We start from the raw sequence: 27,993 nt of genomic DNA, 5'->3' as shown, positions 1-27,993 counted from the left end.
GTGGTGGGTATTGAGGAGGGCACATTCTGCATGGAGCACTGGGTGTTATGCACAAACAATGAATCATGGAACACTTCATCTAAAACTAATGATGTAATGTATGGGGATTAACATAAGAATAAAAAAAAAGAGTAGTCGGCATTATGTTAATTATTTGCAGGAAAAAATTCAGTAACAGATATTAGGGTTTCTTCCTTCATCATTGCTAGGCAGACCTGAAGTACGATAATAGTAGGATACTATTTCCATTTATCATTATGAAATTGCATATTCATATACAAACTAAAGCATTCTACCTGACAGAATACTTCAGGGGATAGGAGAAATATTCTGGCATCAAATCACAAGGAAGTCTGGGTGTTTTGGATCCCAGGTGTGCCACCAGGATCTTAGATGGCTTGGTGACCGGTGCTCACTCTGCACTGGATGGGACAAAGCTTGGCCTAATCCAGCATGGCTCTGGCCTCGGTACTGGGATGGCTCAGAAGCCCACTTCTTTCCTGGTTCACTTTCTAAAAAAAGTCTCTATGACTTTTTTAAAAATTTATTATTATATTTTTTACAATTCCCTGTTAGTGCATGAGAACAAACCATCAAGCATTAAAGTAATTTCTGAAAGACTCCATCTTCTGGAACATAGCTCAATAATGAAAATTAAGGGGAAAAAAACACCTCCAAAATGGCTGCCCCAAAGCACAAACATCAAAGTTCTCGCATTTTTGCTTTATTCTCCAAGAGTAGTGAAAGGCCCTAGGTCACTGCTTTGAGCTTGCTGATGCTTTCATTTACACAGTATTTTTATTTTTTTAAAGCTTTTATTTATTTATTTGACAGAGAGAAAGAGAGAGAGAGAGAGCATGAACAAGGGGAGGGGCAGAGGAAGAGGGAGAAACAGGCTTCTCGCTGAGCAAGGAGCCTGATGGGGGACTCGATCCCAGGACCCCGAGATCATGACCTGAGCCAAAGGCAGACACTTAACCAAATGAGACACCTAGGCACCCCTCATATACACACTATTTTTAAAAACCAATTTAATAAGCTGATTTTTTAGACCTTGCAAATCAGAAGAAATACATTAAAAGGGGAAACTGAAAGCCATGCCAGGGAGTCAAGGGAGACGAACAACAACAATAAAATTAAAAAAACACCTGTATAGGGGCGCCTGGGTGGCTCAGTTGGTTAAGCGACTGCCTTCGGCTCAGGTCATGATCCTGGAGTCCCGGGATCGAGTCCCGCATCGGGCTCCCTGCTCAGCGGGGAGTCTGCTTCTCCCTCTGACCCTCCCCCCTCTCATGTGCTCTCTCTCATTCTCTCTCTCTCAAGTAAATAAATAAAATCCTTAAAAAAAAAACCAAAACACCTGTATATTGTGACAGAGACACATTTGGCTTTCTTTCAGTCTCTGGAATCACAACTTCCCCGTCTCCACCCATCCAGGGACCATCCTTCATTTGCACTGTTTGGTTCGTAGTTCATCTTTGTGGGGCTGAGCAAAGAGAAGAGAAGGAACACTTTTTCTAAAAACAAGTACAGTTGACCCTTGAACAACATGGTTTGAACTGCATGGGTCCACTTATATGTGGATTTTTTTATAATAAATATAGTACAGAACTGTAGTATTTTCTCTTCCTTATGATTTTCTTAACATTTTCTTTTCTCTAGCTTACTTTGTTGTAAGAATGCAGTATATAATACATGTAACATACAAAAATGTGCTAATTGACTGTTTATGTTATGGGTAAGTTTCCTGGGAACAGTAGGCTATTAGTGGTTAAGTTTTGGGGAAGTCAAAAGTTATCTGCAGGTTTTTTACCTCACAGGGGGGTCGGCGCCCTTAGCCCCCACAATGTTCAAGGGTCAACTGCATAAAGCTACTTCAGGGACTGTGGGCAAGATGGGGGAAGGGTAGGAAGAAGGGAGGAAAGGAGAGAGAGAAAGACAAAAGAGCAGGAGATGAGAAAAGCAGCAGCCAAGATGCTGACTTTCATGGGAGAGAGGGAGGAAAAGAGGGCCCTAAGGGGTCTCACTGTGTGGTGGGAGAAATAATTCCCTCTCATATCCCAGGCCCTCAAGACAACCTTCCGCAAAGAACCACATGGCTCTTCAGTGCTCTCTGGTTTGTTTAATTCTGTTGAGTGTGACCTGGTGCCCACCTAGCTTCCAGATAGTCCAGTTTTAGTCAAGTAATAACAGCTCTGTATGATGATTCCCCCCAAACCATGAAATATCTTAAATGCACTGTGTATAGGGAAGCAGGGAGAAATATAATGTATTTGTGAAAGAGATTCAGTAAATGGTGGGTTAAATTCTCTGACACTTAGTCATCGCTTTGGTTACATGGAAAATTCACATTAAGTGAGCACATCTCCAATAATATTAGATAAATTAGGTGTTACGGCATTTAAATTCCTAGAAATGTGGAGTTACAAAAGGTCCTTAAATAAACTTCTGGGTCCCATATTTGGCATAAGAACTATATGGTGTTTGGAAAGAGTTTTCCCTTCTGGCATAGCTAAGGTCAGGATTGGCATTATAATGGTCCTAGAAAAATAAACCTTCACATTCCAAAATTTTGACCAATTTTAGGTGAGCACTCTAACAGCTGCAAAAAGCAAGTCAAAGTTTCCAAAGCCCCTCTCTCCTCTGCACTTGAAAAGACATGTAAATGTGCTCAAATAAGGAAAAGTATGGAAAATTTACCAGATCCCGAGGAATTCTGAAAGATCATTCAAATTTGTTATTGTCATAATTTTCACAATATTATGCTCATACCACTAAAAGGGATGAAATTCTGGTCACAAGAAGGAGGAACAGACCACTTTAAAACATCCGAAATGTTTTTCACAAAAAAGCTTCAGGAAAGTGGTAGAAGGAGATGCTTTTTACTCAAAGAATCAGAAGATTACTCCACAGGGTAAATGAGGCTAGCTAGTCTTGGCCTTGTAAGATCATGTGGAATTAGTTACAGTAACTTACATCGATATCAGGCAGTTCATCCCAATTTCAAGATCAAATAGAGCCCCCTAAAACTGAATAGGCCAAATATACAGCGATGTTTCTCCCTGTAAATTAAAGTCACCACAAACACTGCTAGCAATTTTGGGTTCTACATCTCTTTGGAAAATGTTGGACTCTAAATGTGCTTCCAGAATGCATTTTACTACCACCATGGATTACTCATGTACATTTGTGATGTTAAATGATTAGTCACCATTTAGAATGTTCATATAGTCTCAAAGAATGTGTAGCCAGTCTCCAAGAGCACATGCCTTTGTAGGGCTCGGAAAGGGGCAGAATCTGTTGATCTACCTTTTTCTTGGGGAGGATGGGCTGCAGAAAAGCCCCGGGAAGGAGAGCCTTGATTGAAATGAGCAATAACCCACACAGCTTCATTTCTTTAACCACAAAGCATCAGGTAAAGGGATAACCCATTTGAACTTCATCATAGGATCTAAGATAAAGACCAGTCAGAATGATTAAATACCTAGGCAGAAAGCTCTGCAAATGAGGGAGAAATGAATTCATATTTTCTGGTTATTAATGGTTTAAACATTGACAAACTATACTTCTCAGGATCAGATTTCCAGAAAGAAAGAAAAAAGGGATAAATTAACATTTATTGGAGGCTTGTTGTGTTGCAGGCACCAGGCAAGGTGTTCTCCTCCGAGTATCCAAGGGAGGTGATTGCTATTATTCCCATTTTACAGAAAATCACATTCAAGTTCAGGGAAGGAAGTAAACTGCCCAAAGTCACACATAGTTGGTAAAGACTGAGGCCAGCTCTGAATTCCACCAATTTTCCCCCTACATCTTGAAACTTACCTGAAGTGTCATATACTTATTTCTTCTCATCCTGGATCAACAAAATATGTGTCCCTACTTTGTTCCAAAGTTGACCTTCACTTTTGTCTCCAGGGTCCTGCTTTCCCATGGGTCTGTGGTAGGAATGCAGCTTCAACAAACTAGTTTCCTTCCACCCACATCTTCTGACCTCTGTACACACACACATGCTCAATTTTCCCATCCTGAACCTCTTCCTTAACTCATCTTCTCCTTCTAAATACTGCCCTAGTTTCCTTTCTTTTCATCCCCATACTTCATAAAAAGAATATTCTACACTCCTGGCTTCTACTTTACATCCTATATCATTCTGCAACTGGTCATATTCCAGTTTATAACCTCTTATCTCATAGAAACTTCTCTGAAAAAGGCCATTTGTAACTTCATGATTTTCAAATCCAGTGGCCTCTTCTCAGGAGTCATCCTTCTTGAATGCTTTGGAGATTTGGCCCACTCTCTACTCCTTGAAACCTGGCTTCCCTGAAAAGACTTTCCTAATTCTCTTCCAAAATCCACTGGCTCTCTTTGTTTCATTTCCTCCTCCATCTCAGCCCATCCCTTAAATACTGGAATTCTTCATGTTACCATCCTCTGTTTTCTCTTCTTTCCATGGGCTTGTCCTCCTTGGTTCCTCCAATCTACCCTGGGTTTCAGCTGCCACCAGCATACATATACGCTGAGCCACCAGCCTCTTCTGAGCTCCGTGATTGTCTTTTCCAGTTGTTTTTTGTATCTCGAAGTGGATGGCTCAGAGATTCCTCAACAAACCATGTCCAAAACTAAACTCATCCAACCCCTCCTTTCCAGTCTAGTCTTTTTCCTTCCCTGGTAAATGGTGTTGCCATCTCCCTAGTAGTCTAGGTGTTGGGGACCTCAGAATCTGCCTTGACCTCAGAATCTTCCTTCCTGGACTCAAAATTTCTGTGTCTCTATGTCCTACGTATGCTTTGAACTAATTCCCGTTGCTCCAACACCTCTAGTCCAGCCCTTTAGCAGGTCACCTGTGTTAATGCAACAGCCTCCCAAGTGGTTTCTCTGATTCCATTATCTCGTCTTCTAATCCATCCTCCATATTGCCACCAAACTGTTCTTTGTAAAACAGGGTATTCTTCTGTTTGTAAATTTTCAGTGGCTCCATATGGACTACAGAGTAAGGCTTCAATGGCCAACCAGTCCTAGCCTATCTTTCCAACCTGAGCTTTGAGAACTTGCTCTTACTTGTAGCTGTTAATTGGCCCTAAACTTCTTTCATGCTTCTGAGGCCTAGGTTATGCTACTCATTCACCTAGAACACCCTTCTTCCTTTGGCCCACCTTCATCATCCTTCAAGGCTCCCTCCATATCTGTTATCTTTATCTTTCCCCAAACACCCACTGCCAGTCCTGAAGGAAGAACTGTTCCCATATCAGTGTTCCCATACCTCTCTTTATAGAACTAACCACAAGGCTTAATAGAGTCATTTGTTGACTCATTGCCCCACCATGAATCCTTCAAAGGCAGAGACTGCATTATTCATCTTTGTAGCACTGGAGTCTAATTCAGTGCTTGGATCATACTTGGATGCTCAATAAATCTGTGTTAAAAGAACAAATTAATAGACCTTTTCCTGTTCGTGGTATTCAATTAGGCTTTAGCTTCATTATCATAGGATTTGTGAAAACATGTCATATATCAAAGACTATAGAGCAGCTTTTCATGACACATATGGAGCTTGGATTTCTATTAAAATAGTTTTAAATTCTGATAGCTATTAAAGTGTAAACAATACATTGCCTATAATAAAAATAAATAGAGCTGATGTTCTGTCAACATTATAACTACTTTCCTTTTAAAAAAATTCATTTTCTATCATTCATTCATCCATCCATCCATCCACTCACTCCTTCATTCATACCATACTTCTTTCAAAAAGAATTTGAACTTAAATATTTTAGTTTGTTTTATCTATCAACATGTTCTATCTGCCCAAGTGTCTCTAGTCTTCCTATCTAATGCAGTTAGTCATTACTGCAGGAAAAACCTATCTAAGTCCATTAAACTAATTTTAATTCTGTATTATTTCTTGAAAGTAGACATTTATTTTTATTTGAATCAGTCTCCTAACCAGAACTTTTTCAATCCAAAAGCTAACATAGTATTTTGTGTCCTATTATTTTCCAAGATATATTAGGCAGTACATAACATAATGAAAAGTAAATCTGTATTTGAGTATATCATACTGCTAACATTTATCCTCTTATTCTGGAATGTCATTATCTTCCTGTCAAAATGAATTGCCATGGGAACAAGCCAATTTTAAGAGACACAAAATGCCACAGAATATGTACCCATGCTCACACTAAAGATAAACCCAAAGTATTTCCTTACCATCCTTTATGAAGAACAGAATGTCTGGTTTTAGGGTATGCTTCTCAGAGGATTCACTGTGCACAGCAGGTGGACTTACCCGGCGAGTTCTGGGGAGAGGACACGGGGGAGCCACGGGGGGACTGACAGTAGCTGGGGTGAAGTAAGGCATGTGGAGGCACATAAGACATTATCTCTTCTTCAAATAAACTGGGGAAAGACAAGAAACAAAATGCATACTTTAGCCAAAGCGGTGGGGAAAAGTCTTGCTTCCAAATGAGTAAGACCATCAGTTTCTCACTCTGGGTCCAGTTCATATTCCAAAGGGAGCACTCGTCCCCTCTCTCCTGTAGCTAATTCTTGGGACAAACAGCTTTTATGGAACCCGTGGTTCTGTGCCTGTTTTCCTACCAACTTTGGGCAACACGATTACTATTTTGCCACTTTAATATGTGAGTCTGAATTTACATGTTTTCTTGAACATAGTACCTGGGTTTTTAGCATTGAGAATAAGATTCAAACACAACACACAATGCTTACTGAGAACCCATAATAGAGACACAAAGTATGTTCTTTATCTTCATTCTAAGAAATATATGACAGTTTTCTCAATATGCAAAGAGTTTAGGATTTAAGTGGAGAATTAAAAGCAAAATAAAACAAAACACCTCTTAAATAATTACAACTGCTCGTAGTTAGCTCCCTTGTTTACTCTGGCTTTATAATTTTTTAAATGTGAGGATTTTTATCTCAGATTATTCATATTCAATCCAGTGTCTTTGTTCTTCTCCATACTGAAATTTCTCTTTCTAGGACTCTCCTAAAAGCTAATAACCAGGGATGTGAGATCTTAGAATCTCAGACTTTTCATTAAATATAATGATAAAAGTACTATTGATTGCACTAAGCTCTTGACACTTGACAAGACACTTGACAAATATTTGACAAAGATTTGAAACAACAATAAAAGTAAGAGGACTTGTGTTTTTTAATTAAGAGGTAGAAGTAGGTTTTCTTCAAACTTGGCCAAATCTAGAAACCTGTTAGAAAACATTCAGAAAAAAGTGGCAACAGTTCATTCTTGCAGAGATTAAGAAAAGGACTCCTAAGCACTGGTTCTCAACTGAGGCAATTTTGCCCCTTCCCACACCATTTGGGGACTTTGGAGAACGTCTGAGGACATTTTTGGTTGTCATAATTGGGAGGGTATGCTTTTGGTATCTAGTAGGTAGAAGCCACGAGGCTGATACATCTTACAATGCACAGAAGAGCTCCCTGCAACAAACATGTATTCAGCCCAAAATGTCAGTACTTTCAAAGCTATCTCTTTTGACAAATATTTATTTATTTCCCAACTTTGTGCTTTTATCAACAATGTGCAATGAAGATCCTATATATATTGCCTTGTGCACAGGCAAAAGAGTTTTAGTATAAATATGGTATATATCTAAAAGCAGAAGTGCTCAGTCATAACACATATGCCTTTTCAACTATACAAGATATTGTCAAATTGTACTCTGAAAAGTTTGTAGAAATTGCAATCCCACTAAGTCCAGACAGTATGAGAGTCCTTATTTCTCATTTGATATTATCAGACTTTTTGATTTTTTCAAATCTGATACTATGAAATACTGTCTCATTATTGTAAATTGCATTTTATGATTGCTAGCCATAAGTATACTGACTATTCTTACTTCAATTTCTATGAAATGCCTTTTTATACCCTTTATCCATTTTTTCTTTTGGGTTCTTTTCTTCTGAATTGATGTAAAGGCATTCTCTGTATATTCACAATATCTTTGTTTTATGTGTTATGAATATATTCTTCCAGTTTGTTACCTTTATGCTTTTATATGTGGTATCTTTCATTATATAAATTTTAAAATTCTAACATTAGCCAAATATATCAATCATTTCATATATGAGCTCTGACAGATGTACATTTTTTTTTACAGGAGTTCAGTTAGTGAAAGAATATATGAAATAGAATAATCAATAACAAATGTAACAAAGTCATTTAAAAATTCTTGAGTTTTATAATAGCTATTTTGAAGAATAATCTCACATTGGCTTATTTTGAATTGAATAATTTCCTAGAGCTGAGGCATCTTGATATTTCAGCTTGCTGATAATCAAGTCCATTTATACAAGGAGTGATTTTCCTTTTTAAAAAATAGGGGCACCTGGGTGGCTCAGTCATTTAAGCACCTGACTCCTGGTTTTGGCTCAGGTCATGATCTCAGGTTCCTAAGATCGAGCCCCACATCAGGCTCAGCGCTCAGCAGAGTCTGCTTGTCCTTCTCCTTCTGCTTTTCCTGCCCCCGCCCCGTGCTCTCCCTCTCTCTCTAAGTAAATAAAATCTAAAAAAAAAAGAAATAGACAAAGTATAAAAATAGATACAAAGTCTTTCACTTTCACTAGTTCATTGCTTGAGTTTATAGTCACTGATTCAAATGACTCAAACTCCAAAGTAAAATAAAAAATAAAGAACTGAGGACATCTGAAAATGTTTCAATAACTATTAAACATTATTAAGCATCCACATGTAATACATTGTGTCACCATGTACAATTATTAAATTTAATACATTTGATCATCTAAATAAAATAAGTCTAGAACTTAATAACATCATTTGCATGTAATAATTATAGAACTATTATATAATAAATGAATTTCTCACACTTCTCCAAAGGCCCATTAACTTCAGAGAACACGCTTTTTCCCCAAATGGGGGAAAATGTAGCCTTGTTCTTTATATGTATATATATATATATATGTATGTGTGTGTGTGTATATATACATACATATATACATACTTAAAACTGATATATATATCAGTTCTCAAATATTTTCAAATTCAACCACATAACACATAGGAACTCATGCAAACTGCAGTGTTTACCAAAGTACAAATATTCTAAGCTATACTGTAACTTAAAATATTTAGGACTATACCATCTAAAGATTATTTAACTAAGAATAGGTGATTGATAATCATGATTTCTATTTTGTAATCATTTTGTTTTTATTAATTCCAAATGCAGAATTCTTCAGTTTAAATGAAAAACATTAGATTTCTAGAATGAAGCAAAAGAGTCCTATCCTAGCCAGAATTTTATAAACAAAACTATTTTATTACCAACCAAACTATGGTAGAAACATCATATTACATATTAATTGACCAATAGTCTTCCTGACCATGTAGCACACTATATTCTGTTTTCAGGACTTGTTCAGTTCAACATAGTCATAGGTCACCCCTTAGACTGAGAAGTGACCCCTGCCTCCCAACAGGTCTTGTTCAGAATCAGGTGAAGCAAGGTCTCTGTGGGAACTGATTATATTCCTTTGAATTATGCTCCAATTATCCAGTAAAGGAAGATAATTTTTTGACTTCAGTTTTACAAGTATGGCAACTATCATGTAGGCAGTTAGAAATGGTTAGGGTCAAGTTCATCATGAATATCATGAATGAGATTGTTAGCACTCTGGGATAAATAAAACATTGTGTGGTCTGGTTCAGCATGACTTTGCCTTTAATTCTTTGGAGGTTACAGGGGTGGGTGTCCCAACTACTGGGTAGAGCAAAGCATTATTTTATTCTGGCCTCCTACATTTGAAGGATGATATTAAAAATGAAAAATCTTTTGAAAACTTGTCAGTTTCCTTTCTAAATTACTCTAAGATTTAAAACCAAAGCTGACCTAACCATCAGGAAAGAAAATATAACTGGCCAATTTTATGAAGGGCTGTCAAGTTGGCAATGAGTACCAGTGATCAAATTTCAACTTTCTGATCTAATTTCCCAAACCTAAACTCTCAAAATCATTTTAAAAAATCATGTCAAATCACCAAAAAAAAAAAGACAAAGCACATTTGGAGGAAAGAATTTGAAAGAAAATATAAATATGACCTCTCTTTTACTCCTGCATACCCTTGTGTAAGCCCTGTATACCCTTGTGTTCCATTTTGTGAGTAGAACATTCTATCCATTGGCCTCTACTAACCTTTCCCTTCTCCAATACCACCTCATTTATCACCAGGATAAAAAAAAAAAATCAAACAGATCTCAGAATAAGAAATGCAATCTGAAATGAATTATCACTAAACCAGCATCCTACATCTTCCAATGAGTATTCCACAAATCTTTAAGAATAATGGAGACATAGGTTACTAATACTGGCATCGTATTTTCTAAAACGCTCCATGATATCTGACGACAGAGGACTTTCTACTTCAAAAACTGGTGTTCCATACCTCAGCAACATAACAAGGTCTGCATCACTTGAAAGACGCACCAATCCTGGGGTCCCTTCAGTTCGGATAAATTGGATCTTCTCCCTATTCAAGCAAAGAAACAGCTCAGAATATATGTGGTAGACTTTTGAAACATAACTCATGGTTATGGTGTATGCCTTAGGCACCATTTTTAAAAACACTGAAAAACAACTTGGTCTCTGCTTTGAGGTAAAGCCTGTTGTGGGCTTGAATCTAAGCAACTACTTAGGTCATTCAGACTGATTCCCTGTTATTCCAAAAAGTGAGTGTATAAGGATAGTCATCTATTTTCCTGGGGGCATACCTCTAAATTATGTGTGATGAGCATATTCCTACTTGGAGGCAGACAGTTTCTATTCAATACATATCCAATATAAAGGCATATGGCTCTTTGAAATAATTGAAACACTTTTAGTTACTACAGTTGGTAGAATAGATTATGTGTATACCTGTGCAAATGTATATATACTTATTTGTACACATTTCAAACACAACAATGTGAGCAATTTCTACCATCATTTTACTATAGATATATGTAAGAACACCAGGTTTTTCTTTTTGTTTGATGAGTCATCATCATGCTGCTATTTTCAAATCATTATATGAAAACAATTTTAATAAAAATTTCCCTGTTGCTTCCCCTCATTTACATGATTTTATTTCAAAGCACACCATATTCATTTTTATAAGATAAGGAAAAAAATAAGAATATAAACTATGGTACTGAAAGCATTTCATTTGATAGGTACATAAGAATAAACACAACTATGCAATTTTACTCAAAGTGCTAATTATAGTATAGTCTGATTTTTGTACACTATGAATTAAAATATTAATCTTTGATATAAGTATATTTAGATTTAGTTCCTCTTTCTAGATCATCTTGTTTTTGTTTGATATTTTCATAAAATTCTACTGCATTTTATATTTCCAAATTCCAAATCTCTTCTTAATTATTTACAAGCTTGAAGACAATGAGGTGGAAGGCAAGGTTTAACTGTTGAGATGAAAAACTCCATAATGTACAGAAAAGCCAACTGATTTGCTCTCAGCCACACAGTTTGCTAGGAGGGATAAAGAGTTCTAGATGGGAGGGGGTGGGGGATGGGTTAGCCTGGTGATGGGTATTAAAGAGGGCACGTACTGAATGGAGCACTGGGTGTTACACGCAAACAATGAATCATGGAACACTACATCAAAAACTAATGATGTAGGGCACCTGGGTGGCTCAGTTGGTTAAGCGACTGCCTTCGGCTCAGGTCATGATCTTGGAGTCCCAGGATCAAGTCCCGCAATGGGCTCCCTGCTCAGTGGGGAGTCTGCTTCTCCCTCTGCCCTCCCCTCTCTTGTGCTCTCTCTCGCTCATTCTCTCCCTCAAATAAATAAAATCTTAAATAAAAAAAAAACTATAAAAAACTAATGATGTAATGTATGGTGATTAACATAACATAATAAAAATAAATAAATAAATAAAGAGTTTGGCTGCTTCTGGCTAGATTGATTTTAAACAATATGTTAGCATATGAAGCATCTAATCTTTGGTATTGCCAAATTTTCTTTTCCGACCTTCATTACCAGGAGTTACACATACACATACCTAAGAAATGAATGTTAGACACGTATGTAAAGAAATTGTTCAGAAAGGAAAAGCCAGCGTTTCTGCTTAATTGTTTCAGTTTGAAGGCTCGAACCAACTGGAACATTTTCCCTCAAGTGTTACAATCACATGTCTGAAGCACATCACGGAAAACAGGGCCCATTATCTGATGAATGATTTTTTGGTAGAAGATATGAAAGTTGGTTGAAAAAAGCTAAGTTAGAGAAAAGTTATCTTGGAGAAAAAATGAACAATAACTTAACCAAAGAAATACTCTTATAAGGGTCAGTAATAACATGCTTTGATCTTGAAGAATCAAAAGCTATCTCCAACAAATACAGTTTATCTCCATACCCTATCATCAAAATGAGTCAGGCAAACAGAACAAACAAGAAGACAAACAGGATGCACATTCTCCTCTACTTCTCTAACTGGAGCGAGACAGAGTGAGGTGAGTGATAATAAAGATATCATACTCTGGACTGTGGCCTGTGGGTTTCCTCGGAATAGGGAAAAGATGATAGCTTTCTGAGTCACAAGAATGACAGGCTGAGGAGAGGGAAAGACACCAGAGGAAATATGCCAACTGGGGACCTTTTCATCACTTTCCAGATATTAACTATATTAGGCAGTGAAAGGAATTGGTCTGACTCTTTAGGCCAGAACATACCACAAGCAAGTGGAGGCTAGTTTTCTACAGGCCAGCTAATTTATTGCACTGATGAGCTAAGGGTCATATGCTTTCAGGAACAAGACACTGGAGCATGTCACCTGATGCATACCATATGACTAAGTACCTTCTTATACCAACATTCATTCATTCTTTCAGCAAACATTTTCTTAGTGTCTACTCAGTTAAAAGTACACACTGGAATGCAACAGGGTAGAAGACCTAGCTCCCTTCCCAAAGAGTTCATGGTGCAGTGGAAAAGAGAAAGTCAATTCTAGTATTATATGAAAATATTTTTTTTTAAAGATTTTATTTATTTATTTGAGAGAGAGAATGAAAATATTTAAGCTGTTCCATTTGCTTAAGTGAATTCTGTTTAGGCCTTACACCCACTCCTATTCCACAAAGTCCTTTCACATAAAAACAGAGGGCATTGGTTTACTGACTGTCAAGAGAGCAGATCAAGGCTGAGGAAGAGAACATCAGCAGATATCCTCAGAAATGTCGCAAATCTTTTCTAAGAAAAGCAAAACCAAACAGGAACTACTTCTTGGTTATTAGGTATTTGCCTAATAGTCCATAGACAAGTATTTGTCAAACTTGTGTTCCTGTCTACTGGAAATCTATAGACATAATCTCAAGTTCTGGGGGAATTTAAAAATTCTGTGTTTTCACATTGATGATCAAAACTGCTAATACTGAGGTAGGCATATGTTGGATAATCTGAATAACATTTATGACTGAACACTGCCATTTGCCTTCAGTTCCCATGTTTGTATTTATAAAACATTGGTGCCAAATGATCAGAGAGAAACTTTCAAAGTGTTGGTGAGCAGGCTCTGAGGTTGGCAGGGCCTTGATGTTAAGTATGATAACAGCAGTCCTTGTCTACCACTTACACACAATTCTCTTCCCAGTTAAAAAGACAAAACTTTTCTTTTGCAGTATTGATTTGCATAATGACAATGATGAAGTGAGGCAAGGTTATGTATATATAAATTGCCACAGGCTAAAGAGAAAACAAAATAAATGGATTTAAAAAGTAAACTATGCATTTATGCTAACTAAAGCACAAAAGATGTTATGGTTTATTCTAAAAACAAAAGTTTTATGATTGTTTACAAGTAGAAAAGGAGCAGTAGAATCATCACAGGGTACATTTAATAATATATTTTTTCTTTAGTATTGTGAATGGGGGTATTACATGAATTGGCTCATCAAAACAATGAATTAGTAGATAAAAATAAAATTAGTAGGTAAATCGCAGATAAAAATAAGCTATTGGTTAAGAAAAATGTTGACCACAATATTGCCACAAATGGACCTGATGAACCATTAGATACAAAATCAAAATTAGATACATGCCAAACACAAGTGAAACAAAAAGTACAAATGTATCTTTCTACTGACAATGGTCTCAATACCCGTGATTTGGTTTCTGAAAAACAAAAATCTCACATTAATATCATTCAATTAAATGTTATTTTTTAAAGTTTTCACTTAACGTATATGTCTTTTGGCTTTAAAGTTCTTTTGGCTTTAAAGTTCCACAAAGTTTATGCATATTTTATATTTGTGCACACTTATGTTTCATTAAAATAAAAGTAATTAAAGTCAACATTGTAGATCTGCAATATTTCTTTTCCTTTTAGAATGGAAAATAAGTTTCGGCTCCTAACAATTTTCCATGAGTCCACTCAGTGTCTGAAATAAACATAACAAGCTTGAGAAATATCATTAAAGATACATATGACTCTGATTAAAGGGACATTTGCAAGTTACATTACTATATTGGTTCAAGTTTACTTTCTATATTTATAGAGTTAGAAGGAATCAGTGGCAGTCCTCTAATTCCTATCTTTACTGCATTTACCTAATGAAGAAATTCTATTCAAATTTAGTGGTTTATAATGAGGATTAAGATGACATTCGAATAACATTTTATCATTTGACCCCCTCTGCATGGGTATGTTTCTCTCTCTGTGCCCTTTAGAATACATTCCAGTACTTCCTCCATTGTACTTTCTCACTGGGCCACTCAGTTACAACATAAATTCTTTTGGAAACATGAATTTCTTGAGGGCAAAAGCCTTTCCTCCTTTATTTTTATGTTCCCCAAGTACCCAGCTTCGTGCTGTGCACATTAGGAATGCTCAATAAAATATACGCAGGCACAATATTAGTTAATGCCAAAATAAGAGTTGGCTCCTAACAAATTTCCCTGATTCCACTCAGTGTCTGGAACAAGCTACCATTTTTGTTGTTGTTGTTGTTGTTGCAGCGGAGAAAAAGAGAATCAGAAAGCTGATATCAGATTACTTGCTAAAATAGACCCCACTGAGGGAAGTGCAAAGACAGGTAAAGAGGCAATCTTTTAAGGGGCGCCTGGGTGGCTCAGTTGGTTAAGCGACTGCCTTCGGCTCAGGTCATGATTCTGGAGTCCCGGGATCGAGTCCCGCATCGGGCTCCCTGCTCGGCAGGGAGCCTGCTTCTCCCTCTGACCCTCCCCCGTCTCATGTACTCATTCTCTCTGTCTCAAATAAATAAATAAAATCTTAAAAAAAAAAAAAAGAGGCAATCTTTTAATAAGAAAGCTCACAACTGTGGTAACAGGTTGCTAACCTATAGCGTGACAACCTCAGGAAGAAGCCACTAGCACTGCTGTATCTCGGATGCCCATAATATTTAGACCTTTGTAACCACTTCCTCAAGTGCACAGAATTGCCCCAGAAGATCAACTCTGGCCGAAGAGCATCTGAGGACAATGAACATGGTCTCAAGGCTGGAAGTCCCACAGAAAATACTCTCATTGAAACCAACCACCATTTCTGGTGAAGTTGAAGAAGGGACGTGATCAGAAACAACCAGAAGCAGCAACATCTTGAAACCACAAAACTCTCTGGATTGCAGACTCTGCACACAAGGTTCCTGCAGATACAGTTCAGTAATACCTTCAAAAACACATGTTTAAAAAAACTCCCCGAGGGCAATGTTAGAGAAATCCCGTGACATCTCTAATGGTGTAAGGCCAAGAAAGGAAAACTAGCATTTATTACTCAGTTGATCATTCATACTCTTTATTACAGTCCCAGAGCACGGTCTGACTTAAAGGCCAGGGCCATGCGATAGAAAGATCGACTTTTCTTGCTACTTCCCATTCGATCTGGAAATACAGGTCCATTGTGGATTCTCACGGACAAATAGAAACAGAATCAGCCTGGGCTCCCAAATAATTATCACTGATGCCTGGGGAAAGCTAGAGTAGTAGGGAGCAGGTTTGCTGGCTAGACCTAATTATCACACAAGAGGTATTACTCTCAACTCTTAATTCAGCTTTATGACATGTAGATCCTTGCACATAATATAGTGTTGTACAAATACCAATACCAAAAATTTTATTTAATTTGTATTCATTACATTCACCAATAAAATATTGTTAAAAGGCTCTTTTTTAACGAATATATTTGTCTTTGAATAAAATAATAAAACATTTTATTTTGGCTTTTATTTTAATGCCACACATACAAAAAGCTTCTTAGTATGATTACTGTCTTCCAGTGAGAGCCAATAGTAGGAGATAGTTATCCATGGGGGGACAGTACTCACTTGAAGGAGGCAGTACTGACTTTTGGATGATGATTTTTCTAGCCGAGGAAATAAATCCCTTCTGAGATTTAAAAAAAGGAGAGGACAACTTGGTAGCATCACATTTACATGACAGATGAAATTAGAGGGAACGGTGGTTTAAATACAGCAGTTGGAAGCTAAAGCCATATCCACTGCAAAGAAAACCATAGCCATTCTACAGGAAAAGGTACATTAAGTGGAGTCTCAAGGAAGAGGAAGCTATATATGGACAGAAACTAAATAAACTGCTGGCTATCCTTTGGTTTAGGAGGAATCACAAGCTAAACAGGAAAAACACAATGTCAATAGATGTACCCATTTGAATCTCCTAAGGGCTCTTTTCCTCATTATATCATGGCAAGAATAAAGAAGGGGTATTTCTTTTAAGTGACTGTGCCACGGATGAGAAAGAATGCACGCAGAGCTACACTGGTGTTGAGGATCCTTGCCCAGGATATGAATAGAAGGTCCACAGTTACCTTTGACACACAATTACTCGATGGCTCTATTCCATGCATAAATCTTTTATCAAATATATCACTGAAATATGAGATTAAAGAACCGCAGCTGGTTCCCCACCCCTGCCTTTGTGGGAATGCCTCTTATGATGCAGTTTTTTGTTTTTTGTTTTTTAAAGATTTTATTTATTCATTTGAGACACAGAGATACAGAGAGAGAGAGAACATGAGCCAGGAGAGAGGCAGAGGGAGAAGGAGAACCAGGCTCCCTGCTGAGCCAGGAGCCCAATGTGGGGCTCGATCCCAGGACCCTGGGATCATGACCTGAGCTGAAGGCAAATGCTTAACCATCTGAGCCACCCAGGCACCCCTATGATGAAGTTTTTAACCATATGAAACAGAATGTTCTCTTAGATATACAAACTTCCCCATTATGTTGTTGTGATAAGCAAAATGCTCAACTACCAAACACTTTTCAGAAAATAAAAGCACACTGACACACACTCTGTGTAAGAGGAACAGCATTATCTCACTGATTTATGTCTTTGCTTCCTTCTACTTGTCATGATAGCATATGCTTTTTACGGTCAAATTCTGTAAATAATTTTAGAAAGGATAAGTGGAAAGTTATAAGTAAGTTGGAATAAGATGGAAACTTATTTCAAAACTTCTAAAATAATTTCTTACCGATAGACTACCATGTGAGATCTACATTACAAGAATGTGCTCAGCTGAAGACCCAGGGTGTCACTAAAAAATAAAAATCCTTATCAATCTTTAGGAGGTTAGAGACTTTTAAGACTCTGAAAAGCAGAAGGAAAAACAAAAACAAAACTGAAAGCTACCAACTGGGGCCAGCAGTTTTCCCTTCTGCTAGGATCTATTAAGGTCCTGTCAAATCCCTAAAGAATAATGATACTGTTGGATGCCTTGTTCAGGCAGAATAAATCATCCAATATCTCTGATGGTGGAAATTTAAAGATACGTGAAATTGCTGTAAATAATAATGTGGGGTGTAGAGCAAAAGTAGAAACCTTCTTGAGTTTCCTCTTTCTTGTTTTTTTTTTTTTTGTGGGGGGTGGGGTACCTTGATAGGAATAGATACTGACTAAAAGCTCGTGTGAGCACATGCATGTGTGTGTGTGTGTGTGTGTGTGTGTGTTTGGGGCTAGGGCTGGTGGGAAAGAAAAAAAAATAGAGTTCTTATTTTGTGGTTAGCAAAAGAGGAGATATTTATTTTTTGTTTTGTTTTGTTTTGTGGTCTGGAATCTCTAAGATCTCTCAGTGGACAACTGGGGAGTTTATTTCTGCAATATTATTAACTAAAACTTCTTACACAAGACTCTACAGTGGACCATGGATTACTGAACTGATTCCATAATATACAAATATACAAAATGAGATAGCTCATCTAATTTTCATAATTTTCTTGTGATTGAGAACAGCATGCTTGTTAGGTTGAGAAAAGCACTGAGACTTGGGTTAGATATTAACTATTGTAAAACTGGGATTTTTGTGTAGGCAATGTTTGTAGTCATACTTGAAATTACATTTACATGTAGCCTTAGCCTTTACAAACTTTAGAAGGTAATGACAATTTTTAAAGCTATGAGAGACTGACAGGAGATGGGGAGTGGGCAAAGTGGGGAGAGGGGTTCATAACATATAAACTTCCAGCTATAAAATAAATAAGTCATGGGGATGTAATGTACAGCGTGGCAACTGTAGTTAATACTGTATTGGATATGTGGAAGTTGCTATGAGATCTTAAAAGTTTTCGTCATAAAAAAAAAAAACCTGTAACAATGTGTAGTGATGGATCTTCACTAGACTTATTGGGATGATCATTTCACAATATATACAAATATTGAATCATTATGTTAAATGCCTGAAACTAATATAATATTGTATATCAATTGTACCTCAATAAGATAAAAGATATGAGAGAATAAGAACATAATAAGAAGAATTGGTAATTTATTTTCAAATCAACAAAAACATCTCTATCTATATCTGTGTATATATGGATGTATATACAATTCACTGTATGCAAAGTACTATTCTTGATATTTAAGCAGTAAGGAGGAGACATAATGAGTTGAATAAGATCCATATTTGTAAGGAACTTATAATCTAGTTGGAAAATAAAGCATAAGGACTTGAAAAGTCAAATTACAGCACAAAAGTCATATAAAGGACAGTGTGATACACTACATAATTAATTATCAATTAGTGTCTAGAACATAAGTTATTACACCTGGATGTGTCATTGGAATTAGACGGAGATGTTGTAAGATATTAAATGCTTGAGTTCTCCCCTAGACCTCCTGAATTAAATAACTGGACAGGGTATAGGAGGATAGGGGGTATAAATTCAGAGAAGGGAGAAGGGTTGGGGGGGAGAAGACCTGGCATTTTACACTTTACAAAGCTTCCCAGGTGATGCCGATGAAAATTTTGGTACAACTGAGTAGTACTGGAGAATCACGGCTGTGAGCCAAGATGGCACCACTGGACAAACATTTCTACCAGTAAAGGTGGCATATGAACCAAATGAGCTTTGAGTTATGTCAAATTTTCAGCAAAAACTCACATCTTTTTCCATCTCCACTGATACCTACAACACTGAGGTTGAGAAATACTAGCCTAGATCTTGAGAGCAAGAGCTCACAGTGCAGCTGAGAGGCTTAAAGGAGGGATAGCTTGCAGTGAGTTTTAAAGGAAAGACCTTCCTTGCCAAATGCACAAAAGAAAAACTTGCCAGGGAACAGGAACAGCATGTATTCAGGAAAGTAAAACTGGACTTAAGTGTGACGCACTGAAGAACTGTTTAGAAGAGTGGGTTCATGCATAGGAATACTGGATGGTGAAGAGGATCAGATTCCCTCCTTGGGTTCCACTGTGTTTATATTATGAAAAAATGTGAATACTGAGCCTAGGATTTTATAAGTCTCAATTCAGTGAACTCTTTTACTTTTGTTTACTCGAGCTACACTCAAAAAGGTTAGTGTCTTATTATTTTCATTATAATCTGCACATCAAGGATGTATTCTTGGCTATGAATTTTTATTTCTTTTTCATATTCCTTCTTTAAAGAGGGTGGTTCCAGGTTCTTTAGTAGTCAATCTTATTCAGTCTTCATACTTAATAGAGAAAAGTCAGGACTACAATGACCTGGTTGTTGATGACAAAGTCTTTGTGCACAAGATGTCTTTGTTCAGACTGCCAGAAAGAAAGAGTAAATGTCCAAGATGATTATCAGTGTTCCTGATGACTTAATAGTTGGGGCTTATGGAACTTGAACCAAATACCAATACTGCAGTTACCTGAGTGAATGATTCCTGGTAAGATCAGGTTGACGCTCCTGTAGAATTTCAAAGATGTTGGGTTGGCGCAGAAATGCAACAATCTTGTCATTGTAAGCTGAAAAAAGTCAGAAATTATAGCAATACTTTAAAAATCTGTTATTAGGTTTACGCACATAAATCCAAACTTAAAAGTCAGTGTTTTTGGTTAATATTCCTTGTACTAAAAGTCATAGTTTGGAGCCACTACAGATGCTTAAAATCCTATTTGTGTCTACCTGTTATATGACTATTGGACTTAGATCTAGTAGGTGTGACTCAAGCACTAATTAAACTCATCTGCTAAGTCATATTTATTATCAAATTGCAGGATGAGATCACTAACAAGATTCTAGATATTGATAGTTTCTAGCTACTGCTTACCAAAAGCCTCATAAGCAACTGTTAGAAATGGAAAACTATCTTCTGATTAAGTATCAGCCATCCAGAGAGGTAAAGAGGCAGAATAAGAGTTGCCAAAATACAATAGTGCTCTGAAAACTGAAGACATTGATGAAAAAAACCGAAGATGAGGCAAATGAATGGAAAGCTATACCATACTCATGGATTGGAAGTCTAAACACTGGTAAATGTACATACTCCTCAGAGAACTCTGTACAGATTCAAAAAAATCCCTATCAAAACACCAACGTTTTTTACAGAACTAAAACAAACAATCTTAAAATTTGTATAGAACCACAAAAGACCCATAACAGCCAAAGCAATCTCATGAAAGAACAAAAAAGCTAGAGGTATCACAATCCTAGATTTCAAACTAAACTACAAAGCTATAGTAGTTAAAACAGTGTGGTACAGGCACAAAAACAGACACACACATCAGCAGAACAGAGAGCCCAGAAACACAACTATGCTGATATGGTTACTTAATCTACAATAAAGGAGGCAAGGATGTACAATAGGGAAAAGACAGTCTCTTCAATGAATGGTGCTAGGAAAACTGGGCAACTACATGCAAAACAATGAAACTGGCTCACTTTCTTACACTATACACAAAAATAAACTCAAAATGGATTAAAGACCTAAATGTAAAACCTAAAACTATAAAACTCCTAAAAGACAGTAATCTCTTGGACATTCGTCTTAGCAACATTTTTCTGATATGTCTCCTCATGAAGGAAAATAAAAGCAAAAATAAACTATTGGGACTACATCAAACTAAAAAGCTTTTGCACAGCAAAGGGAACATCAACAAAATGAAAAGGCAGTATACTGAATAGAACATATTTGCAAATCATATATCCAATAAGAGGTTAATGTCCAAAATATATAAAGAACTCATTCAACTCAACACCAAAAAAACCCACAAATAATCCCATTGAAAAATGGGCAGAGGACCTGAACAGACATTTTTCCAAAGAAGACATATAGATAGCCAACAGACACATGAAAGATGCTCAACATCAGTAATCATCAGGGAAATCCAAATCAGAACCACAGTGAGATATCACCTCACACCTGTTAGAATGGCTAGTACCAAAAAGACAGGAAATAACAAGTGTTGGCAAGGAAATGGAGAAAAGGGAACACTTATTTACTGTTGGTGGGAATGTAAATTGGTGCAGCTATTATGAAAAACAGTATGGGGGATCCTCAAAAAGTTAAAAATAGATATATCACATGCTCTAGTAATTCCACTAGATATTTACAAAACAAAACAAAAACACTAATCCTAAAAAATATATGCACCCTCTGTTCACTGTGGCATTATTTACAATAGCCAAGAGAGGGAAGCAACATAAGTGTCCATCGAGAGATGGATGAAGATGTGATTCTGTATATAATTCTATATATAATAGTACATTACCCTGCAATAAAAAAAGAATGAAATCTTGCCATCTGCAACAAAATGAATGGACCTAGAGAGTATTATCTAAGTGAAATAAGTCAGACAAAGACAAATATGGTGTGTGGGCGCCTGGGTGGCTCAGATGGTTAAGCGTCTGCCTTCGGCTCAGGTCATGATCCCAGGGTCCTGGGATCGAGTCCCACATCGGGCTCCCGGCTCAGTGGGGAGCCTGCTTCTCCCTCTGACCCTCTCCCCTCTCATGCTGTTTCCCTCTTGCTCACTCTCTAAAAAATAAATAAAATCTTTAAAAAAAAAAAAAAAAGACAAATATGGTGTGATTTCATTTTTACGTGGTACCTAAAAAAACAAAACAAATGAAAAAACAAACAAAATCAGAAACAGACTCATAAATACAGAGAACAAAATGATGGTTGCCAGAGGGAGGGGGCCGAGAGGACAGACAAAACAGGTGAAGGGGATTAAGAGGTGCAAACTTCTAGTCACAAAACAAATAAGTCACAGGGATGAAAAGTACATCATAGGGAATATAGTCAATAATACTGTAATAATTTTGTATGGGATATACACTGAGTAATGTATAGAATTGTGGAATCACTATGTTGTACACTGGAAACTAATATAACGCTGTGTGTCAACTATAATTAAAAAAAAAACAAACAGTTGTCAGCAACAGCTACTACCAAAATGTAGAGAACAAACCATTCACAAATATTATGCAGAAATAAAAGCTATTTACCAAACCAACTATACCAACAGCTACAATACAATTGGCATTATCAACTATGTACATAACATCAAAAGAAAAATGTATGTTTGTCAAGTCTGGCTAATGTCCACAAAAATTTAAAAATAATTAATTACAATTCATTAAGAGCTCTAATAATTAATTTCTCTTTGTTAAGAAAACTAATTGGCTTACTTAATATTATTCATCTTGATTATATGTTTCTAATCAGAAAAATATATTTAAACCACAGAACTGAATGTCTGGATTCTCAAACATCTGTGATCCTAGTTCAGGCAACACTCTTGTGTTCATAAATATGATCAAGGAACATGCCCTACTTTAACAAATGATCAGACAAAAGAAATATCATGCTTTAAACATTTGCCAGTTCAAATTTCAGCTGCATCATGCTGCCTTTGCAAACGTATTTTAGTTAAATGTGAATAAAATAAAAAAAACACTATCTGCTAACATGGAATCCCACTGTCAAGCTTGAAGTGTACCTATCAGTACATTTCATCATATATAAATAATGAAAACACTTTAAAAAATTTTTTTAGAAAACATTTTTATAACTGAAATTTTGTCAGTGAGTTTTTACATTCCATCCACAATCAGAGACTAGATAACTTTTAGAGTAACAATTTTATAAGATTTTTAAGTTCTCTGTGCAGTATTTAGTATCCTATTAGTAACAGCATAAATAGACTGTTAGACTTGGATCCAAGATTTCTTTTTGTCCAGTGTTTGTCAAATTTCTTTATATTTCATGTAAAAGTTTTCCTTAAAGAAGTGACAATTTTAAGGTAAAAACAGACCAATGGAGAGCTACTCAAATTTAAGATGAAGCCAGGAGCCCATACGGCCTCCTGCCATCTGTCTACTCCACCTGCCTCAGAGCTCCAGGTGTGAAAACTGACCTACTTCAACCTCATCGTGTGAATAATAATTCAAGTTGTTCTTTAGGCCTACTGCCCCAATTCATTTATTTTGGAGTCTCTTGCTGCCTTGTATTTGCTACAAATACATAGCTCTTTACCAAAACCTTAATACGCCATCATTGCTTTCTTATTGTGAGGCTACTTAGGTTCACACAGTACTTAAATTCGGTCCCAAGCATTAGATACATACTAAATATATGCTTGTCCAATGCCTCATTTGAAATGACCACATATTTACCTTAATAGCTTATTTTCCTTTAACCTCAACAATCTATTATAATAGCTCTACTAGAAAAGGTAGAGTAACATAAAAAAATCTCATCACATAGGATTTTATACGACATGAGTGCTTTGCAATTCAAATCAGTTTCTTAGGAATAATGAAACAGTTCTCAGTACAGGGCAAAAGTAGCAGGCTGACAGAGTGCATGATTCATACTGATATGAAAAGCGAAGATAAAGATTTCTGGAAAGGGATGACATACCCACTGGAACCATATCCTGGTACTGTGGCCTACTGACTGTATTGAACGTACTCGATGGCCTGGGAAGAACTGGTGGGCCTGTATGTCGAGAATCTTCTCCTACCTGCAAACCAGAAGTATCATTTATCTTGTGCACCAAGACCCAGAATGGTTTAAATCAACACACCAAGCCTAGTTGTTCAAAATACTTGATAACGAGCATCAAGGACCAGCTGATCAGAAAAGATGCCAGCTGAGGAGCCGACACAGGGTTCTCAGGAGTTCTGCTTTAGTGGCTGGATTGAGGGGAGGGGTTGGGACGTCCATGTCCTTGAGAGGGGCCGGGGCAGTGACCAAGGGGTACAGGGGTAGTTCCATATGCATACAATTATTGGAGCTGTAGAAGCTAAACAGCAGACCTGTTCACCAGGAATAACCTCTGCTTTGACAAAACAAAAACCTGCAACAATACATCAGAGAGGGAACCTGGGAAGTACCAGTACCAGGTTATTCCTTCCTTTGGCCAAGGCAGGTTAGGGAATTCCCTGCTCAGCGAAGGCTGAAGAGCAGCCGGCTTCGTGTGGGGTTCTGAGTTGGTGTATTATCTCCTCAGGAGCAATTTTACACGCCTATTAGAGCACCCAGTACAACAGCTCTTTCTGGTTTGAACCTCCCACACCAGGGAGCTAATCATAGCAGGTGTGAAAGAGCTAAATAGGGTTGCCCCAACCTGAATTATTTATTGTACCTATTACAGATTTAGAAACTCATACATACAAGTCAATCAACAAAAATGTCCTTTATTAGTCTTCTCAGTAAACTCCAGCATTGCTTTAGCTTCTGTTTTAGCAGCCCCTCCCCATGTTACAGAAGTCTTTTCAGACAACAGTAGAAAAGAAGTATTAGAGAGTAAGAGGGAAAAAAAGGCAAAATAACATATTGGATTTATAAATTGGTACTTTAAAAATAGAGCTTCTAATCCCACTCATTCAATCCTTCACAACCATTTTATCACATTGTATCTGTGAGGTGTTTGGCGAAGGTTTTTCTAAAGGCCCTAAAACTAAAAATACTGTTCCCACTCTACACTGCTTGCTCATCCCTCAAGAATACTCTCACTCATTCTTCACAGTGTAGTTCAAAGAGCCCCTCCTCGATGAAGCCTTTCCTTCTGTTCAGGCTGACTTTAAATGTACCCTTCTCTGAGCTCCCAAAGCACTTGGTATACATTTCTTAAGCAGCTGCCATTATTACCATTTTATAAAGTGTTTTCATTCATATTTTTATTCATTTGTATTACGGTTAGTTTCATATATTTGCTCCTTAATAAGAAAAAGAAACCTATGTTATTTGTATCCTTCACACCAACCACTGTGTCTCTACACTGCCCATGTTTGGTAAGAATTTCTCTGTTGGATGGAAGATATACCAACATTTCTACTACCTGTGATATTTGCTAAACGAGGATAAGAGAGTAGATGGAAGGCCTCCTGTGTATGACTGGAAGTTTCTCGCTGTTTCTCTTGAATTATTGGCTTTGAAGGATAAAGTCAGCCACTCTCAGAGGAGATTCGATCATTAACAACACCTTGTTTGTCAGTCACAGAATTTATCACTTCAGTACACGACACATACTTTCCCTCCTTGTCAGTCTGTGGCCAAGCGTCATTATTTCCCAGAAGAGACAAATGTCTTCTCTTCAACACCCCACTTCTTCAAACCAGACTGTAAGACAGGGGGCAAGGCCAGATAAGTGTGCGGAGGACTGCAGGCGGTGCCCAGAAAGCACATTCCCATCACTGGTCTGGCAAGGCTGGGGCTGCCTGCTGAGTCTTTGTGGGGTTATCTCGGTGGCATTGCTCAGTCTCCATCAACACGAAGAGATATCCTCACTGAAATTTGAATGTGTACCTTAGGATCCCTCTACCACAACAGGCTGTTACTAGACCATGAAAATAACTCAAGTGCTGAGACAGAGGAATTGAAAGAAAAAGGAAGGTAGCTATAAATCTCATGCATGTGGCCCCGACCAGACCCAGCAGCCAGCTCCGTACTGTGAAGTCAAGATAAGGCCAAGTGGCTAAAGTGCACTGGCCTTGTGATAAAAGTCAGGCAGGGCCCTAATTACGGTACGTATCACACACAAGGTCCAAAGGTGAGAGGTCTGTTCTGCTTTTAAGATGAATGCTGTTTGCATCATCCAGTTCATCACTAATGGTTTCCATGGCAGCAAAGTAAAGATTTATCAACTACTCATAAAATATAAATATTTCTGTGCATACCTCATCCTGCAATAGATTTATAGATCACTTTTATATGAGCTTCTCAAGTATACTCTCCTATGTCTGCACTTATAATCAGCAAACACACAAGTATGTAAATCACAAGGGGAAATTCCAAGAGTAGAATTTTGATGAATAAAATCCAGTTATTTATCGCATTCATAATTTTTCTTATAAGAGAGGTTACAAAAATATTTGATCTACAATATAATACTGAAAATATAATATGCACATAGACATGGAAAAGGCATGTAGGAAAAGAATCTTAATTCTTTCTGCCTGAGCAAAATTTTTAGAAACAATGTATACCAAGCAATGATAAACATTCAAGGCATAAAGCCAGTATTAAAGAGAAAAAAAGTTGACTTAAAACACTCCTTTTATTTAAGCTACTAAAGAAAAAGGGAAACAGGAAGTGATTCTTTTTTTTTTGGTTAGGCTATTCGAGAGCCCCCGTGTGGTTACCACAGGTCACTGCAAGCCAGCAAAGTTAAAGCGAGGTAGAGCTGTTGGTGATTAATTCCGCCCATTTTCTCTGGGCTCTTAGAGTACATGGATCAACTCTCAGGGGACTTTAAAGAATATTAGTGAGGACACCACCACCCCATAGCATTGGCTGAAGATTTTAACCAAATCCAGCAACCCTCACTTCAAAAAGCTCCCTGTATGTAACTGACATTTGCCCACTAAAAGTTACATGTCGAACCTTCTGCAGTCCATAAGCGTGATGCTTGGGTGTTCACGCCTTTGCGTGACACGAGCCCCCCTCAAACCTCGTTACGACTCGGCGCAGTACCCGTCCGACGTGGAGAAAAAAAAAAGTTACATTTATTTTTTCCTATGAAGCTGCCCTTAGGTATGTACGCAAAAGGCTTTACCGTCATCCTCTCTGGAACATTTCCTACCATCGAGAATTTTCTCTAACCAACTTCTGAATGCAAAAAATTCTCTGCATTCTTCGATCTTTCCTCATGTATCCGTCTTTTAAAGTTCGTAAATGAGGCTCTGTGTATTTCCAGGGAAGCCCTGTCAACACTGCGACACTGTCCAGTCTCCAAGTGATACGCTCTAAACCAAACTAGGCAAACAGAACAGAACAACAGGAACAAAAAGCCCGCCCGTTTCCGCAGCCAGCGCATCCCCGCGGCCGCCACGACGCGCTTGCCGAGGGCGGGGGGCGGGGGACTCACCTCGCCGGCGCTGTGGCTGCGTTGCCTCGTCAGGTGCTGCCGATGGACCAGCGCGCTCGTGGGTCTACTGCTCTGGAGCGGGAGCCGGGGGTCGATAAAAGTGGTGGTGCGGGAGTTGTGGTCGACAAAAAATGCCTAGGAAACAGTCCCCTCAGTCAGTCTTCAATTCGTGCCACACACCTGTCTTCGCTGACCTATCACAGCACACGTTCAGGAAAAGACCCACTTTCGGGTAATGATCTCAGCTCCATTTTCTCATAAATCTAATCTTGGGGAGCATTATTCCTGGTTTTAGGAAACATCGAAGACACAGTCATCAAAGACAGGATCTTAGCTAGGAGCCCTATGAAAGGATTCTCTTAACTGGTGCTCTTTAAGCTCTTACTGGGCTTCTCTTAACT

The 27,993-nt window shown here is 37.6% G+C and overlaps 1 protein-coding gene and 1 non-coding gene across 6 annotated transcripts in view; one reads left to right on the top strand and one right to left on the bottom strand.

Moving 5' to 3' along the window:
- Positions 1-27,993, bottom strand: part of HECW2 (HECT, C2 and WW domain containing E3 ubiquitin protein ligase 2) — a 357,760-nt gene that overhangs the window by 45,589 nt on the left and 284,178 nt on the right. For all 5 annotated transcript variants that reach the window (XM_035007494.1, XM_035007490.1, XM_035007491.1 and 2 more), the window contains 5 exons: positions 27,593-27,727; positions 24,142-24,244; positions 20,143-20,239; positions 10,444-10,527; positions 6,287-6,396 (listed from right to left, as the gene is read on the bottom strand). In XM_035007494.1, coding sequence (XP_034863385.1) covers positions 6,287-6,396; positions 10,444-10,527; positions 20,143-20,239; positions 24,142-24,244; positions 27,593-27,727 — 529 coding nt within the window. The remainder of the gene's footprint in view (positions 1-6,286; positions 6,397-10,443; positions 10,528-20,142; positions 20,240-24,141; positions 24,245-27,592; positions 27,728-27,993) is intronic.
- Positions 27,106-27,208, top strand: LOC118012776. The gene has a single exon (XR_004679835.1). It is a non-coding gene; the product is annotated as a small nucleolar RNA U13 (small nucleolar RNA).

Source organism: Mirounga leonina, unplaced genomic scaffold (assembly GCF_011800145.1).
Source record: "Mirounga leonina isolate KUSES-001 unplaced genomic scaffold, KU_Mleo_1.0 Mir_151, whole genome shotgun sequence".
Classification (NCBI taxonomy): Eukaryota; Metazoa; Chordata; class Mammalia; order Carnivora; family Phocidae; genus Mirounga; species Mirounga leonina.
The sequence above is the reverse complement of the archived record's forward strand: the minus strand, read 5'-3'. Positions and strand labels throughout refer to the sequence as shown.